The following is a 14,548-nucleotide window of genomic DNA, read 5'->3' as shown; positions in this document are numbered from 1 at the left end:
CAATTTTGCCACTCACTAGCTATGTGGCCGTTTATCAATCCCAGTCTTAAATGGGGACACTGCCTAACACACATGCTTACTTTAACTTCCAAAATGCCTGGCATGCTGGAGGCCCTCAGTAAATGTTTTGTTGCTCCCATCTGCGTAGTTCCTTGCGACTGACTGGGGAATTAGTGGAACCAGTTCCCGGACTCCGATCCCGATACACGATACGGGGGAGGTCGGGATTAAGAAAGATCAGCTAAAGAAAAGGCAAAGGACCCGATCAGATGACAGGTTATGTGGCGCCTTCTCTGCCCATCACTTTCCATGTTTGGCCGAGGACCCTGTCTGCCTTTACAAGACGACCGTCCTGGCCTAGGAAAACTTTAGAGCTGCTTTCCAGTCCTAACTTCCCACGTTCTCTCGGAAAACTGCCGATAACACCTGACGCAGAACGGGGCGGGTCCGCGCCGCGGCCAGCACGGGAGGCCCAGAGCGCATGCGCCCGTCCTCCGCTCGCCGGCCTTCCGGGCCTCCGTGAGCGGCTGCCCCAAGAGATGCCTGCTCCTTCGCGGAAGCCCACCGCTCTCCCTGTGTTCTCTGACCTCACCTTTTCATCTCCACTTTCTCTTCGGCGACTGAAGAGACTAATTCGGCCAGCTAGATTCCGGAAAGATAACAGGACACCTAAATACCTTGGACCGGCGCGGAAAGAGGAGGCCTGACCTTGGAAGCGGAACGGGGGTCCTACGGCGGGTCCTTCCGGGGGGTGACATTCACCGGCCGTCGGGGGCGACGGATCTTCCAGCCTGGAACCATGGCCCAGTTTGTCCGTAATCTCGCGGAAAAGGCCCCGGCGCTGGTGAACGGTGAGCCCGGCGGCGGACTGCCGGGGCGGGGGGGCCTGAGAGGAAGACGCGGCCAGTGGTACCTCGAGGCCCCGCAGGAGCCGGGGCGGGACGGCCGGGTTGGAGGGGGAAGGGAGCAGGGGCCGGTCTGCGACTCTTCTCTAGCCTTTCCTCCCGCCTGGCCTGCAGCTTGGGTTCTCTGTACGTCCTAGAAGTTCGGGATTCTAACCGCGACAGGGAAGGAGGGAAGGAGGGAAGGGGTGTGCGGGAAGGCTGGAGTCGCCCGCCACTGCCGCCAAGACGCCCCCTTCGATGTCGAGAAGTGGGAATATGGAGGGTATGGCCCTGCGGCAGGTCGAGGGGAAAGGACGGGAGAGGCAAGTGAAAGTCCCTTCAATTCGGCCGCATTAGGTTGTCTGGTTCTCAAATGGGGTATCTGGAAGTCTGCATACGTTTTTAGGGATAGGTGTGCTTTTGAACGTTGACTTTGCCTGCTGTCCTGGCCACATTATGAAATGGTTCTTTAATATAATGGAAATTTTTGGTGGAATTGGACTTTGTGGACGAGTATCCCTGCTCCCACAAACAGAGGGAGGTGTGTAAACAGTAATCTTTAGCATCCTGGTTTAATATTCATGGAGCTTTTCAGCTTGAAAAAAAACCGAAGTCTTAACTAGCAGACCGTTGTACTTCAGAATAACCCTGAATAGTCACAGCCCTGAGTCGTAGCCTTTTCTGTCAGGAAATATTGCAGTCGGCTGCTGGGTAGCAAGCTACTCCATTTTATTTCCAAAATGGGATGAAGTAAACTGAGGGAAGCGCGTTCGCTGGATGTGCTATATTCTGGTGAGCGGTTGAAGCACAGATCTCTACATAGCTTTCACTCAAATTTGATTCTGAAATGGGAATGGAAAAGAATTTTCTAAATACATGTAATATTTTTGAACCTGTTTTACTGATTGGTTTCTTATTCATCTTCTCCTTCCTTTGCTCGCATCAGCAGCCAGTGAGTTATTGAAGGCCTCACAGTCCCAAATACAATAATGCTTGAGTCTCTCCTACACAACCCCACAGTCGACTAATTTACACATTAAGTTTCAGGTGGATTTATTTTCCAGAACATGGCTTTCATGTCTTTCAGGTGGTGGGATTGCAAACTAATTTTAGTTAATCCAAAAAGAAGACAATACCAAAAGAAAATTTTATTAAGAAACAAACTCTTTCCTACATTGTTGTGAGTAATTAAAAGAAACTGTTATTCTTCCAAAAGTACTCAGAATGGAGAACTCAGCTAGGGCCAGACTGTTAAATGTGAAATATATTTTGCTTTGTAACATAACTCAGTGTATTAAATGTGAATGTTAAGTATCTAATAAAAAATTGGGGCACCTGGCTAGCTCAGTCAGTGGAGACTGCAACTCTTGATCTTGGGTTGTGGGTTCAAGCTCCACGTTGATAAACTCTTTTTTAAAAGATTACTAACGGACGCCTGGGTGGCTCAGTCAGGTCATGATCCCAGGGTCGTGGGATGGAGTCCTGCATTGGTCTCCTTGCTCAGCGGGAAGCGTGCTTCTCCTTCTCCCTCTGCCTGTTGCTCCCTCTGCGTATGCTCTCTCGATCACTGTCAAATAAATCTTTAAAAAAAAAAAAAATTTACTGACTATAGGAGCACCTGGCTGGCTCAGTCTGTAGAGCATGACTCTTGATCTCTGGATCATGATTTCGAGCCCCATGTTCAGCAGAGTTTTGTTGTTGTTGTTGTTTTATATATACAGAGAGAAAGGGTTTACTTTTTAAAAAAATTAATGGCTGCATCTGTTAATTCCCCTGGGGGCACAAAAAAGCTAACAGAAATAAGTTTATCATCAGACTTCCCCAGAAAAGTCAGAGTAATTTTTTTTTCCTTTTTACTAAACTTGAGACGTTATTGGTATTTTACCAGTCTTCTTTCCATTTATCTCCTTCTGTTCCAAGAGCCTATCCAGGTTCCACATTGTATTGAGTTGTTAATCTCCCTAGTTTCCTCTGATGTGTAACACTAATGACAGTTTTTCTTACTTTCCACGACCTTGACAGTTTTTAAGGTATCTATGCAGATACCTATCTAGGTATCCTATAAAGATGTTCTCCAATTCGGATTTGTCTGGTGTTTTTCTTGTAATTAGTCTGGAGCTATGGGTTTTGAGAAAGAATACCACAAAAGTGAAGTGCTATAATCACATATCAGGATTACGTGATACCCATATAACATCACTGGTGAAATTAGCTTTCATCATTTGGTTATGGTAATGTTGCTAGGTTTCTCACTGTAAAGTTACTGTTGTTTTCCCTTCGCATAATCTGTTCTCCAGAAGCAAGTAACTAGGTCTAGTCCGTCGCATGTGTTGAGGGGGCAGGGAGCAGCTGCCAACAGCAGGGATTCCATCTCCTGTAGGAAGGAGTATTTACATATAATTAAATGGAATTCTGTGAGAAAGATTTGTTCTTCCCTGTTTGTTTATTCAGTCATGTATTGTATGGACTCACGTACATTTATTTCCTACTTCTTACCTCCAGTAGCATGTTACTTTGTTCAAATTGTTGCAGCCTTGACCATTGAGAACTCTTTCAGGTTGGCACCTCTGTCCCATTGACTTACCCCCTTTCTTGTACTACAAAATCCTTCAAACTCATGTTACATTTTCCCTGCCCCAGCCTTAGAATCAGCCATTTCTCCAAGGAGCCCTAGTTTCTTTTGTTGGACAATGGTACTTTGAAACCAAGATCTAGGCACTGAGTGTCTTTCTTGCTGCTAGACTGCTAGAATATCATTGCTTCTAGGCCCTCTTAAGGGTGTGTGTGTATAGTAACCCATGTGTAATATATGCATATACATGGTTGTTTCTGTATCTGTCCGTCTGTAGATATATTAAACTACACATGAGTTCATAGAATGTCTCCAACTCTAATCCAGTACCATGGGATTTATTCTTCTTTTCTTGCCTATTTGTAACTTTCCTCTCCTGCAGTGAGAAACCTGGCTCCCGTCATCCACCATTCATTTACTTATGTTTTATCCATCCCTTGTATATATGTAAAGCAGTTTCAAACTTTTTAATATGTACTCCCTGAGAAACAAATTTACCAAATAAAGTACAGTGTGTACAGTGTACTGATTTTTTTTTAAGGGTGAAAGTGTTGAAGATAATTTTACAGACAATCACACAAGATTTTGTACTCTGTGATAGCCCCAGCTTACAGGCACTGTCAGTTCTATGTAGATAACTATCCGTGAGAGCCTTGTGTCTGCTTGGATTTAACCGTGGCCTTAAGCACAAAGGATGGTGCAGATAGTAATTCTAAGAGTAGTGAAATAGCCAAATCCAGGAAGCTAATAATAGGAAAAGTACCAAGAACCTTGGATAATCCATCTTTGTTGTGTTTTTTTTTGGGGGGGGTTAAGATTTTATTTATTTACTTCAGAGAGAGAGAGTGTGCACACAAGCATGGGGGGGGTGTGTGCAGAGGGAGAAGCAGACTCCCTACTGAGCAGGGAGCCCAGTGCGGGATCCCAGAACTCTGGGATCATAACCTGAGCTGAAGGCAGACGCTTAGCCTCATAAGCCACCCAGGTGCCCTCCCCATCTTTGAACAGTAGACAGTTCATGGATGTTCATGCAAGTGTGCTGTTTTTATTACGTTTGTCATGTAACTTTTTTTATAAAATGCTTTTCTCGGGATGCTGGGTGGCTCAGTCAGTTAAGCATCTGCCTTTGGCTTAGGTCATGATCCCAGGGTCCTGGGATCGAGTCCCACATCTGGCTCCTTGCTCAGCAGGGAGCCTGTTTCTCCCTCTGCTGCTCTCCCTGCTTGTGCTCTCTTGCTGTCAAATAAATAAATAAAATCTTTAAAAATTAAAAAAAAATAATAAAATTTCTTTCTCTTGCTGAAATCACTGCCATAGTCTTACATCTACCCTGGTTATTAAGATTTTTTTTTTCTCTTAAATAGTAACTACCTTGAGGAATTTCATAGTAATAGATTTGAGTTTGGCTGCTCTGAACAATACATGTAGGTTTTATTTTTATTACTTGTGTTGTTTTGAAGGAGGAGCAGCTGGGCTTTTGTTGAAGAAAGATTTAATTCACATATTGATGAGGATACCAGAAATGGGCCCTAATTGGTGTAATTCCATCTGGATTTGTAGCCAACATTGTGACAAGTTTTAATCTTAAGGATGCCGTTCCGTGTAGCTCCTTACCTCCCCTTATGCACTTTTTCCCTCCAAATCTTCTGCTCTTTCTACCAAGAAAATATGGTTACATTGTGTCTGTTCTCTTGCTTCTGAATCCAACTTCTTGTAACTTTACAGTTAACTAGATTTGCCATTCATAAACGAAATAACAGTACTAGCTGGCCACTAATGAAGTCCTGACATAATTGAATGTGCTTATAGCTTCCTGCCTGATTGAACTTCCCTGTGACACAGGTGTTCTGCATCTTTAAAAGCCTCTTGTTACCAGGGAGCAGCTTTGACTTTTCACACCGGGTGCACATTTGGTACAAGCAGTGAATGAATGTGATGCATGAATAAATATTTGTGTCCAGCCCACACATCTGCTTCTTTCGGTCTCTAGTGAGTTCATCCTGGTTTTTTGTTTTGTTTTGTTTTGTTTTCCAGCTGCTGTGACTTACTCGAAGCCTCGATTGGCCACATTTTGGCACTATGCCAAGGTTGAGCTGGTTCCTCCAACCCCTGCTGAGATCCCTACAGCTATTCAGAGCTTGAAAAAAATAGTCAAGAGTGCTCAAACTGGTAGCTTCAAACAGCTCACAGTTAAGGTAACTATGGGCTAAATGGAAACGTATGTGCATAACAGAAAATGTCTTCCCTTGGGATTTTTCTGATTGTTTTGATTAATATATGTATTTTCCAGTGAGGCTGAAATCTACATAATGAGAGATAATCTGTTTCTTGACTGCTGAGAAAGATATTTACCTTTCTAATTTTGTCATCTGGGTTGAAATAATTCAGCTATTTTGTGTCTTCATTTCCTATTAGGCTTAAAACAAAGAAAGGGGCATTTTTACTGGGCAACTTTTTTTTCCTCTCCTATTTTGGTAAGTGTACTAAAATAGGATGGCTTACTTTGCTGATTCTATACTTTTTTTCATCTGTAGGCTGGAAATACTTCCAGTTTAGCCAAAAGATCTCTTGGACTAAAATAAAAATACCAAAACCTAGCAAGCATATCATGTAATATGAAGGGTTATTGAATTGCATTAAAATAAAATCTAAAGATTGTAAGAATTGGAACTTAGATTTTATGTTTGCTTGCTTGAGCCAAACAGAGGATACAGAAAGCCTAAAATAACTAAATTACTGCTGACTTGAGAATCTGCATCCTGGAAAATATAGTTATTTTTCAGACCTCCAGTATTTCTGGTGTAGTTTGAAGGGGAAAATTAAAATTCACATCCAGGTGCTAAAAGGAAAGGCCCAGTTTTGTTGGGGGAGTACTTGTCAGCTAGAGTTTCCAGATCTGTAGCCGCACTTGCATGCGACGTTGCTTTTTCTCTCAGGGCAATAAAACATGGATCTGTGAAGCTGAGTCATTACTGAATACTCTGAAAGAGTTAAACCAAATAATACATGAATAAAGGGGAAGACAGAGCTCTTCATCTCTCAACAAATTCTCTTTGGCCAGACAGAAATGTCTATTCAGAGACTTACCTCCCTATAGCCATCCTTTCATATGAGTGCCCTGTCTAAATGTGTCAGCTGTTTCCAGGATGTGGGTTGTTTTAGGGCTCATAAAGTGTCTCATAAACTAATAATGAAAGGGTTAAGTCAGTTCAGGTCTTTAAAGAATGCTTTGAAAGAATTTATAAGCTCTGGACTACTTACCTTACATAATTGAAAGTTCAAGTGTTCTCAGCAGTTGAACAAAGTTAACATCAGTAAATCTTGACTTTGGCTAACACTGCTCTCTAAATGAATAGCATCCTTATATTCTCTGTTACTCAATCCTGGAGAAGAATACTTTTAAATACATAAGGAAAAAAATGTACATTAAAATTTGTGCTGCTTTTTTCAGGAAGCTCTGCTGAATGGTTTGGTGGCCACCGAGGTGTGGATGTGGTTTTATGTCGGCGAGATCATAGGCAAGCGTGGCCTCATTGGCTATAATGTTTGAAGACCAATCTTTAACATCTGTTTATATGTGGCTTATTATTTGAGTGTTCTTGGACCATGTGTGACCAGACTGGTATTTGAATAAAAGAAGCTAATGTATCAAAATCAGTGTTTTCTCTATCAGACACGACATGGAAGGATCACAGTTTCTTTTGATGATAAGATGGATTGTCTTGCTCTAAGGGCATGTCTTTTGCTTAGCTTAAAATTGGAAAGGATACATGTGAATATACCAACCTGGTAAATACATTTATGAGGATAACATTCTAATTTGAAGGTTTGAAATATATGATAAATTTCTTTTATTTCCAGAATAGTCAGGGGAAAGGTCTTGGGAAAACGAGGACTTGGTACAGTAGGGAAAACAGTAATACCACATGCCAAAGTGCAATAGTGAAGTCATGTCCGTAATATAAAGAATAAGATTTGGATGGTTTCTCTTTGCTAGAATCAGAGATAGACCTTTTTGATAACACCTGCATTTACAAGTGCAGAATATTTGGTGGTGGTATTCTAAGTATCTTTATACCATCTTTGACACAAGGACACAGCTGCTACTGAGAGCCACCACCTCCTTTTTAAATATAATTTTGATGTGTGTCATGTCATTAATCAGTTATGATTTTTAGAACCTATCTTTACAAAAAAATACCCTATGGATATTTAAATAGTTTTAAATTTAGCATCCTCCATGGTTCTAAATAGTACATTATGTCCTGAAATAATAGAAATGCTTGTTGTCCGTCTTCTTGAGCTGTTTTATTGAGGATATAGGAGAGACTTAATCATTCATTGGCTTTTCTGGGGATTTTACCATCTTTGAATGGTTTATTGGTACATTTCTAAATCCATCGTAACTCCTGCAGCCATTGCAAAACATGCATTACCAGCTAATGAGAGCCAGAAGCTAACTGCGTATTGGAAAAGCATCATGGCTCACAGTGCGGTATTAATCCTTTAGTGGTATTGAACATTTATCCAGTCAGTCCCAAATTTATCCACTGCACTTGGAAAACCGCTAGCTTAGTCCAGGGCAGTTTTCCTGAGTGATCAGCGGGAGTGTCTCCACAGAGGCTGCTGCTCTTCTGAAATGCAGTCATGCCTTACTGCTTGCTTACTGCGGCTCACAGTAATCACAGGTGGTCAAAACTGAAACTGCCCCTTCAAAAGGCATCTGGTAACGTCAAGTATGCACAGCAAAAGACTGAAAATTACTGACTGCTACAGTCATGGTGATCTTTAGGAGTTTTTCCATTTCATACAGTGAGTATTAAAATTAACAAAAAAAAATTAAAGGTATGAGATCAGCTAGCACTAATAACCTACAAGGCCTCGTTGATTCATAACATGTATTTTTTTTTTTTTTTGTAACCATCTGGTCACCCCCAGAAGGTCCTCAAAATAAACATTTACTGCTCACTTCACTGCAACTTCCTCCTCTGCCATCCAGCACACCTCCAGTGTGTGGTGGCTAACGGTGCACATACAGTATTTTCTTAGGCTAAAACAGCAGTGGGCTCCTTGAAGTGGCACCTTCACCTCACTAGCCAGTTGCCTTTTGCCCTCCTGAACCCCAAATGTCTTGTCTCCTAGTAAAGAACTGTTGAGGCTGGCTTTCACTGAATTTGTGGGTGCCAAGTGTCTGCCAATGGCCACTTCAGCATCCCTCAGGTATTCATTGTGTGCCTCCTAAGTCCAGGCACTATCCTAATAGTAGAGACGTTCGTGAAGACTGTTACCTGTTTCAGTGTTTGGTCTGGTGAGACACGTAATTAAGCATGCAGTTACAACAACGTGAGAAGTGCTATAATGAGGGAAGTGGAAGGTATGCTTGAAAGAGTGTAACCCAGACTTGAGAAGGGGTTCAAGGGAGGCTGTCAGAGGAACCCATATCAAAAGTAAACCAGAAGAGTAAGAGGCAGCCAAGAATGGGGCATGGTATACTGGGCAGGTAGAACAGCCTTTGTGGAGGCTATTAAGTCAGGGTGGCGCCTGGGTGGCTCAGTCGGTGAAGTGCCTGCCTTTGGCTCAGGTCATGATACAGCCCTGCTTGTGCTCTCTTGCTCTCAAATAAATAAAATCTTTAATAAAAAAAAAAAAAGCTATCAAGTCAGAAAAAATCCCGCACATTGGAGGTTGTGAAAAAACGTACACGTGACTGAATCTCCAGGTAGAAGTAGCGATGTAAGATCAGAGAATGGGGACCAGATCATGAAGTGCCTTTTATGCCATACCAAGGATCAGGCTATCTTAAGGCCAGTGTGTGGAAAACCATCGAAGGATTTTGACAAGGCACAATTTCTGCCCTCCATTTGTCTGGTCTAACAGCAGCGGGCGTTTTCAATTCCAGGTAACAGCAGCCAGGACAGAAACCTGCATGGGGTGTATCTAAGAGCACAGGTGGCCAACCACTTTGCTCAGTAGGTAGGAGCCCAGACATTCTTAGCACAAGGCATCAGAGAAGAGGGGAGATGACAGCTGCTCAAGTTCAAGCCAATTACACATGTATGTCAGTGACTATGGTCTGAAGGTAGGATTTCTCAGGAAACCACTCTGTAAAACGTTTTTCCACATACATGTCAATAAATATCAGAGCCTTCAGGTGATGATCCCAGGGTCCTGGGATCGAGCCCCACATAGAGCTCTCTGCTCAGCAGGGAGCCTGCTTCTCCCTCTGCTGATCCCCCTGCTTGAACTGGCTCTTTCTCTCTCAAATACATAAAATCTTTTAAAAATAAATAAATATTAGAGCCTTTGATGAGGCTTTCATTTTAAGATCACATTGAATGTGAAACTGTCCCCTATTGCAACTTAATTCTTTGTTCTATACACTACACACTCTCCTTGGATAACAGTTTCTCCTTTCTTTTCCACTCCTTTCTTATATACCTAAGTTTCTTCTACCCTGATTTCTGAGGATAGCTCAATGCAAGTTACTTTCTCCATATTTCATATTTGTACAGCACTTCACATCTTCAAAGCACTTGCACTGATTATCTCACTTCGCCCTCGACTTTCCCCTGAGGTACGTAGCTTAAATGACACCCATCTAACAGGAATTAAGCAGCAGAAACATTAAATGATTTGGCTAGGATCCCGAGTAGTAAGTGGCACCCCAAATTGGGCCCAGGTAATGAATGACCCCATGTTGTATTCTATCCCCTGACTTTAGGCCTGACCACCTGGCAGACCCTGTGTTGCACTTTCAGAGTTCCATTCTATATTAATGTTCCGTCTCTTCTCAGGCCTCTTTGGCCCTACTACCGGGCTACTTCAGCTTTAGTGCCCCATCCGATGTCATCCTACCTAATCTGAAGTGATACCTAACTTTGTGAGAATTATTTCCTAAGTAGTATAGTTTTTATTCCCACCAGAAATGCATTGGTCCAGTTGTGATCACCCAAGATAACTACAGTAGTAGTTCCTCCAGATGTTCCCTTAGCAGGGAACTCACACTGACCTACCTACCTCCTACTACGAAAATATTGCCATGGAAGACCCTTGATGATCTGCCTGCAGCCTTGCCTTAATCTCATGCTGCTACCAGCCTTTGCTTCAGCCGCACAATTTCCAAACAGTCCCCATAAAAGCCAGCTTTAAATCTGATCGTATTACGTACCTGCTATCCCTGATTGTTGCGGTTTATCAGTCACCAAACCATTCTTTCTTTTTTTTTAAGATTTTATTTATTTGAGAGAGCATGCATAAGCAGTGGGTGGGGGTTGCGGCAGAGGGAGAGAATCTTCAAGCAGACTCCCCACTGAGCACGGAGCTCGACTTGAGGCTCCATCCCACGACCCAAGAGATCATGACCAAAGCCAAAACCAAGTGTTTGACACTAAACTGACTGAGCCACCCAGGCGCCCGCAGCCATTCTTCCTTTCCTCCTTCCCTCCCTCCCTCCTTTCCTCCTCCCCTCCTTCCCTCCCTTTATTAAGATTTTATTTATTTGTCAGAGAGAGAGGGAGAGCACAAGCAGGGGGAGCAGTAGGCAGAGGGAGAAGCAGGCTCCACACTGAGCAGGGAGCCCGATGTGGGACGCGATCCTAGAACCCCAGTACCGTGGCCTGAGCCAAAGGCAGACGCTTAACCGACTGAGCCACCCAGGCGCCCCCATTCTTTATTTCTTGACAATTTTTTTTCTCCTGGCTCACTGTCACTACAAAACTGCTTACATCTTAATAATTGGCAACTTCAACATTCACGTGGATCAGTAGTTTTCAAAGTGTGGTCCCTGGACCACAGCAGCAGCAATATCACCAGGAAACTTAGAAATGAAAATTCTCAGACTCAGACCTAGAAACTCCGGGGTAGGATCTAGCAACCTATGTTTTAACTGGTTCTCCATGTGATTCTGACACATGCCCAAGTTTGAAAACCACTGACATGAATGAACCAACAAACTAGCCTCTCGGCTCCTGTTAAAGTCCATTGATTGGATCTTTCACCTTCCTTGGGCACTCATTCCCAAGTCATTAGCAGTCTTTTCAACCACTCCACAGCTTGAATTTCATGCATCCCTCTCTGCCTGCCTGTATCTTGCCAGCCCATTTCCTCTAACATAGTAGTTTGGAGTCACTGTGACCATCAATAAATGGATGCTACCATCTCCCTCACCATCCTGATGTCTTCCTTTCTTTCCTTACCCGACTTACTATATTCCATGGTCAGTCACGATCACTCTCGTGAATATACCCCCAGCATCCTTGCCTCTCACTCACTTTGTTGTGCTCATTTGCCAAAAGCCACACCTCAGCTAAGTCTGTGTGCTCTGCACTTGCACCTGTGTAGCTGGAGAACACCAAGTTGGCTAGTCTCACTGAAATAATATAAATTCCTTTTCAGAGCCTTAAGAAAGCATTTCATACTACCTGACAAGCATACTTTATTTCTTTGAGCCATAATTATTTCTGTCAACAGATGACCTTTCCTCCTACTTTACTAAGAAAATTGAAGCAATTGGAGAACTCCCGTTGACTCCCACAACATCATCTACTCACCACTATCCGCACTCATGCATATACTCCATCTTGCCTATACTGGGTTGTTCATGCTCCTTTTTTTAAAATTAATTTATTTATTTAAAGATTTTATTTTCAAGTAATCTCTACGCTTTAAAGATTTTATTTTCAAGTTATCTCTACACCCCATGTGAGGCTTGAACTCACAACTCCAAGATCACGACTCGCATGCTCCACGGACTGAGCCAGCCAGTCCCCCTTCATTCTCCTTTTTAAAGACATTCCCTCCACTCAATGTCTTTATGCCATGATTTCTCCCCTTTCCTACATCATTAATTTTCTTCCCTACTCTATCGTTCCTATGAGTGTATATACATGCTATTATCTAGCCCATCTTTTACTAAACCAGCTCCCTTTTGCAGCAAAACACCTCAAAAGTTACCAAGACTCGGGGTACCTGGCTGGTGGTTGGTTAAGTGTCCAACTCGTTTGGCTCAGGTTGTGATCTCAGGGTTGTGAGATGGAGCCCCAAGTCAGGCCCCTCACTCAGCACTGTCTACTTGGGATTCTCTCTCTCTCTCTCTCAAATAAATAAATAAAATCTCTTTAAAAACTAATAAAAATAAAATAAAATTTAAAAAGTTACCCATACTCACTCACTGTCTCCAATTCCTGTTCTCTCTTGAACCCCCTGCTGTCAGGTCCTCGTTCCCACCACTTCACTGGCCCAGCTCTCCTGACACATGGAATGCAGGAGTCCATTCTCAATCCTCATTTCATGTGAACTTTTCAGCAGTATTTGACTCCCCTGAATATCTCTTCCTGCTGGATGCGCTCTATGACACACTCGACTTCCAGAGCTTTCCTGTGGCCTTCCTTCTTCCTTACATTTTGCACTCCTCAGACGCCTGTTCTGGTTCCTCCTTTCTCTGGCTTCCTATCTTTGGAATATCAGAGATAAGGCTCAGTCCTTCCTCTATCTGTATTCATTCCACGGGTGATCTCATCCAGCCTCGTGGTTTTAAATAACATCTATGCGCTGATGACTCTCAGATTTCTCTCTAGTTCCTACCTCTCCCCTGAACTCTAAACATATATGCAACTGCCCCTTTGATATCTCCACAACCTGCACTTCTTCTTTTTTTTTTAAGATTTTATTTATTTATTTGAGAGTGAGAGAGCATGAGCAGGGGGGGAAGGGCAGAGGGAGAAGCAGACTCCCCACTGAGCAGGGAGCCCGATGGGGACTCGATCCCAGAACTCTGGGAGCGTGACCTGAACCTAAGGCAGACGCTTCACCAACTGAGCCCCCTGGGCAACCCCCCTGCACTTCTTTAATAGACATCTCAGACTCAACATGTCCAAAATTGAGCTGTTGATTTTCTTCCCCACTCCCACCAGAAACCCGTCCCACAGTTTTCTCCCTCTCAGCTGTTGGCAACTCCATCCTTCCAGTTGCTCAAGCTAAAAACCTTTGGAGTCATCCTTGACTCCTGTTCTCATATTCTCTATCAATCCATCAAGAAGTCTTGTTGGTTCTACCTTCAAAATATATCCAGAATCTGACCCTTTTTTTTTTTACCACCTCCCCTGCTAACACCAAGGCACTACCATCTCTCACCAGGATTGCTAGAATGATCTCTTAAAGGGCCTTCTGCTTCCCAGCTTGCCTGTCTACAGTCTATTCTTCATGCCAGAGCGATCCCATCAAAATGTTAAGTCAGACCATGTCAGTCCTCTGCTCAGAACCCTTCAGTGGTTCTCACCTTACTCAAATTCAAAGCTAAAAATCCTCACAGCAGACTACAAGGCCTGCCAAGATCTGGCTTTCTAATTTGGGTCTAACCTCACCTTCCTGCGCTCTTCCCCTACCTTTCTCCTCCCCTTCATGGGTCTCCATGCTCTTCTTCAAACCCGCCTGCCTCAGCACTGGCTGCTCCCTAGGCCTGAAATGCTCCTCCCTGACGTATCCCCAAGAGCTGGTCCTGCCCTTCATTCAGGGTTTTCACTGCGGGCTTTCCCAACCACCCTAACTGCGATTCTGAGAAACCTCTCTCCAAATACTTCTTTTTCTGCTTTTCCCCCCCAAATTTCCCAAAATCAACTTCTAACATTCTATCTAATGTATTATGCTTATAGTTTAATTGTTTTACCTTACTAAAATAAATGCAAGGCCCCCAAAGGCAGAAATGTTTAAAAAATCTGTTTTTGGGGATGCCTGGGTGGCTCAGTCGGTGAAGCGTCTGCCTTCAGCTCAGGTCATGATCCCAGGGTCCTGGGATCGAGTCCCACATCGGGCTCCCTGCTCATCGGAGAGTCTGCTTCTTCCTCTCCCTCTGCCTGCCGTGCCCCCTGCTTGTGCCCTCTCTCTGACAAATAAATAAAATCTTTTTTAAAAAATCTGTTTTGTTCACTGATCTATTCCAAGCTCCAAGCCCATAGAAGTCGCTCAGTACAGATGTGATGAATACCCTGCCCTTTAGTGATTCCGTCCCTTTATAAACCGCTGCTCCCTCGGCCTTCATCCTGGCTCTGTCTACCTGGCACACCCCTGTTCCACTTGGAGAAGTCTATTCAAATTT

General features: G+C 43.4%; 1 protein-coding gene across 1 annotated transcript; it reads left to right on the top strand.

The window, feature by feature from the left end:
* Positions 1-651: 651 nt before the first annotated feature.
* Positions 652-7,110, top strand: ATP5MG (ATP synthase membrane subunit g). The gene is made up of 3 exons (XM_040631171.1): positions 652-851; positions 5,491-5,651; positions 6,908-7,110. Exons 1-3 carry the CDS (start codon positions 800-802, stop codon positions 7,004-7,006), a joined length of 312 nt encoding a protein of 103 aa, XP_040487105.1. The 5' UTR covers positions 652-799; the 3' UTR covers positions 7,007-7,110.
* The last annotated feature ends 7,438 nt before the right edge of the window (positions 7,111-14,548 follow it).

The sequence above is a fragment of the Ursus maritimus genome, unplaced genomic scaffold, assembly GCF_017311325.1.
Source record: "Ursus maritimus isolate PB19 unplaced genomic scaffold, ASM1731132v1 scaffold_16, whole genome shotgun sequence".
Taxonomy (NCBI): Eukaryota; Metazoa; Chordata; class Mammalia; order Carnivora; family Ursidae; genus Ursus; species Ursus maritimus.
This window is presented reverse-complemented; position numbering and strand designations above follow the sequence as displayed.

Coding starts and splice junctions, on each gene's coding strand:
- ATP5MG (XM_040631171.1), top strand. CDS start 800: ATGGCCCAGTTTGTCCGTAATCTCGCGGAAAAGGCCCCGGCGCTGGTG. Junction 852..5,490: donor GGCCCCGGCGCTGGTGAACG/GTGAGCCCGGCG, acceptor TTTGTTTTCCAG/CTGCTGTGACTTACTCGAAG. Junction 5,652..6,907: donor TCAAACAGCTCACAGTTAAG/GTAACTATGGGC, acceptor TGCTTTTTTCAG/GAAGCTCTGCTGAATGGTTT.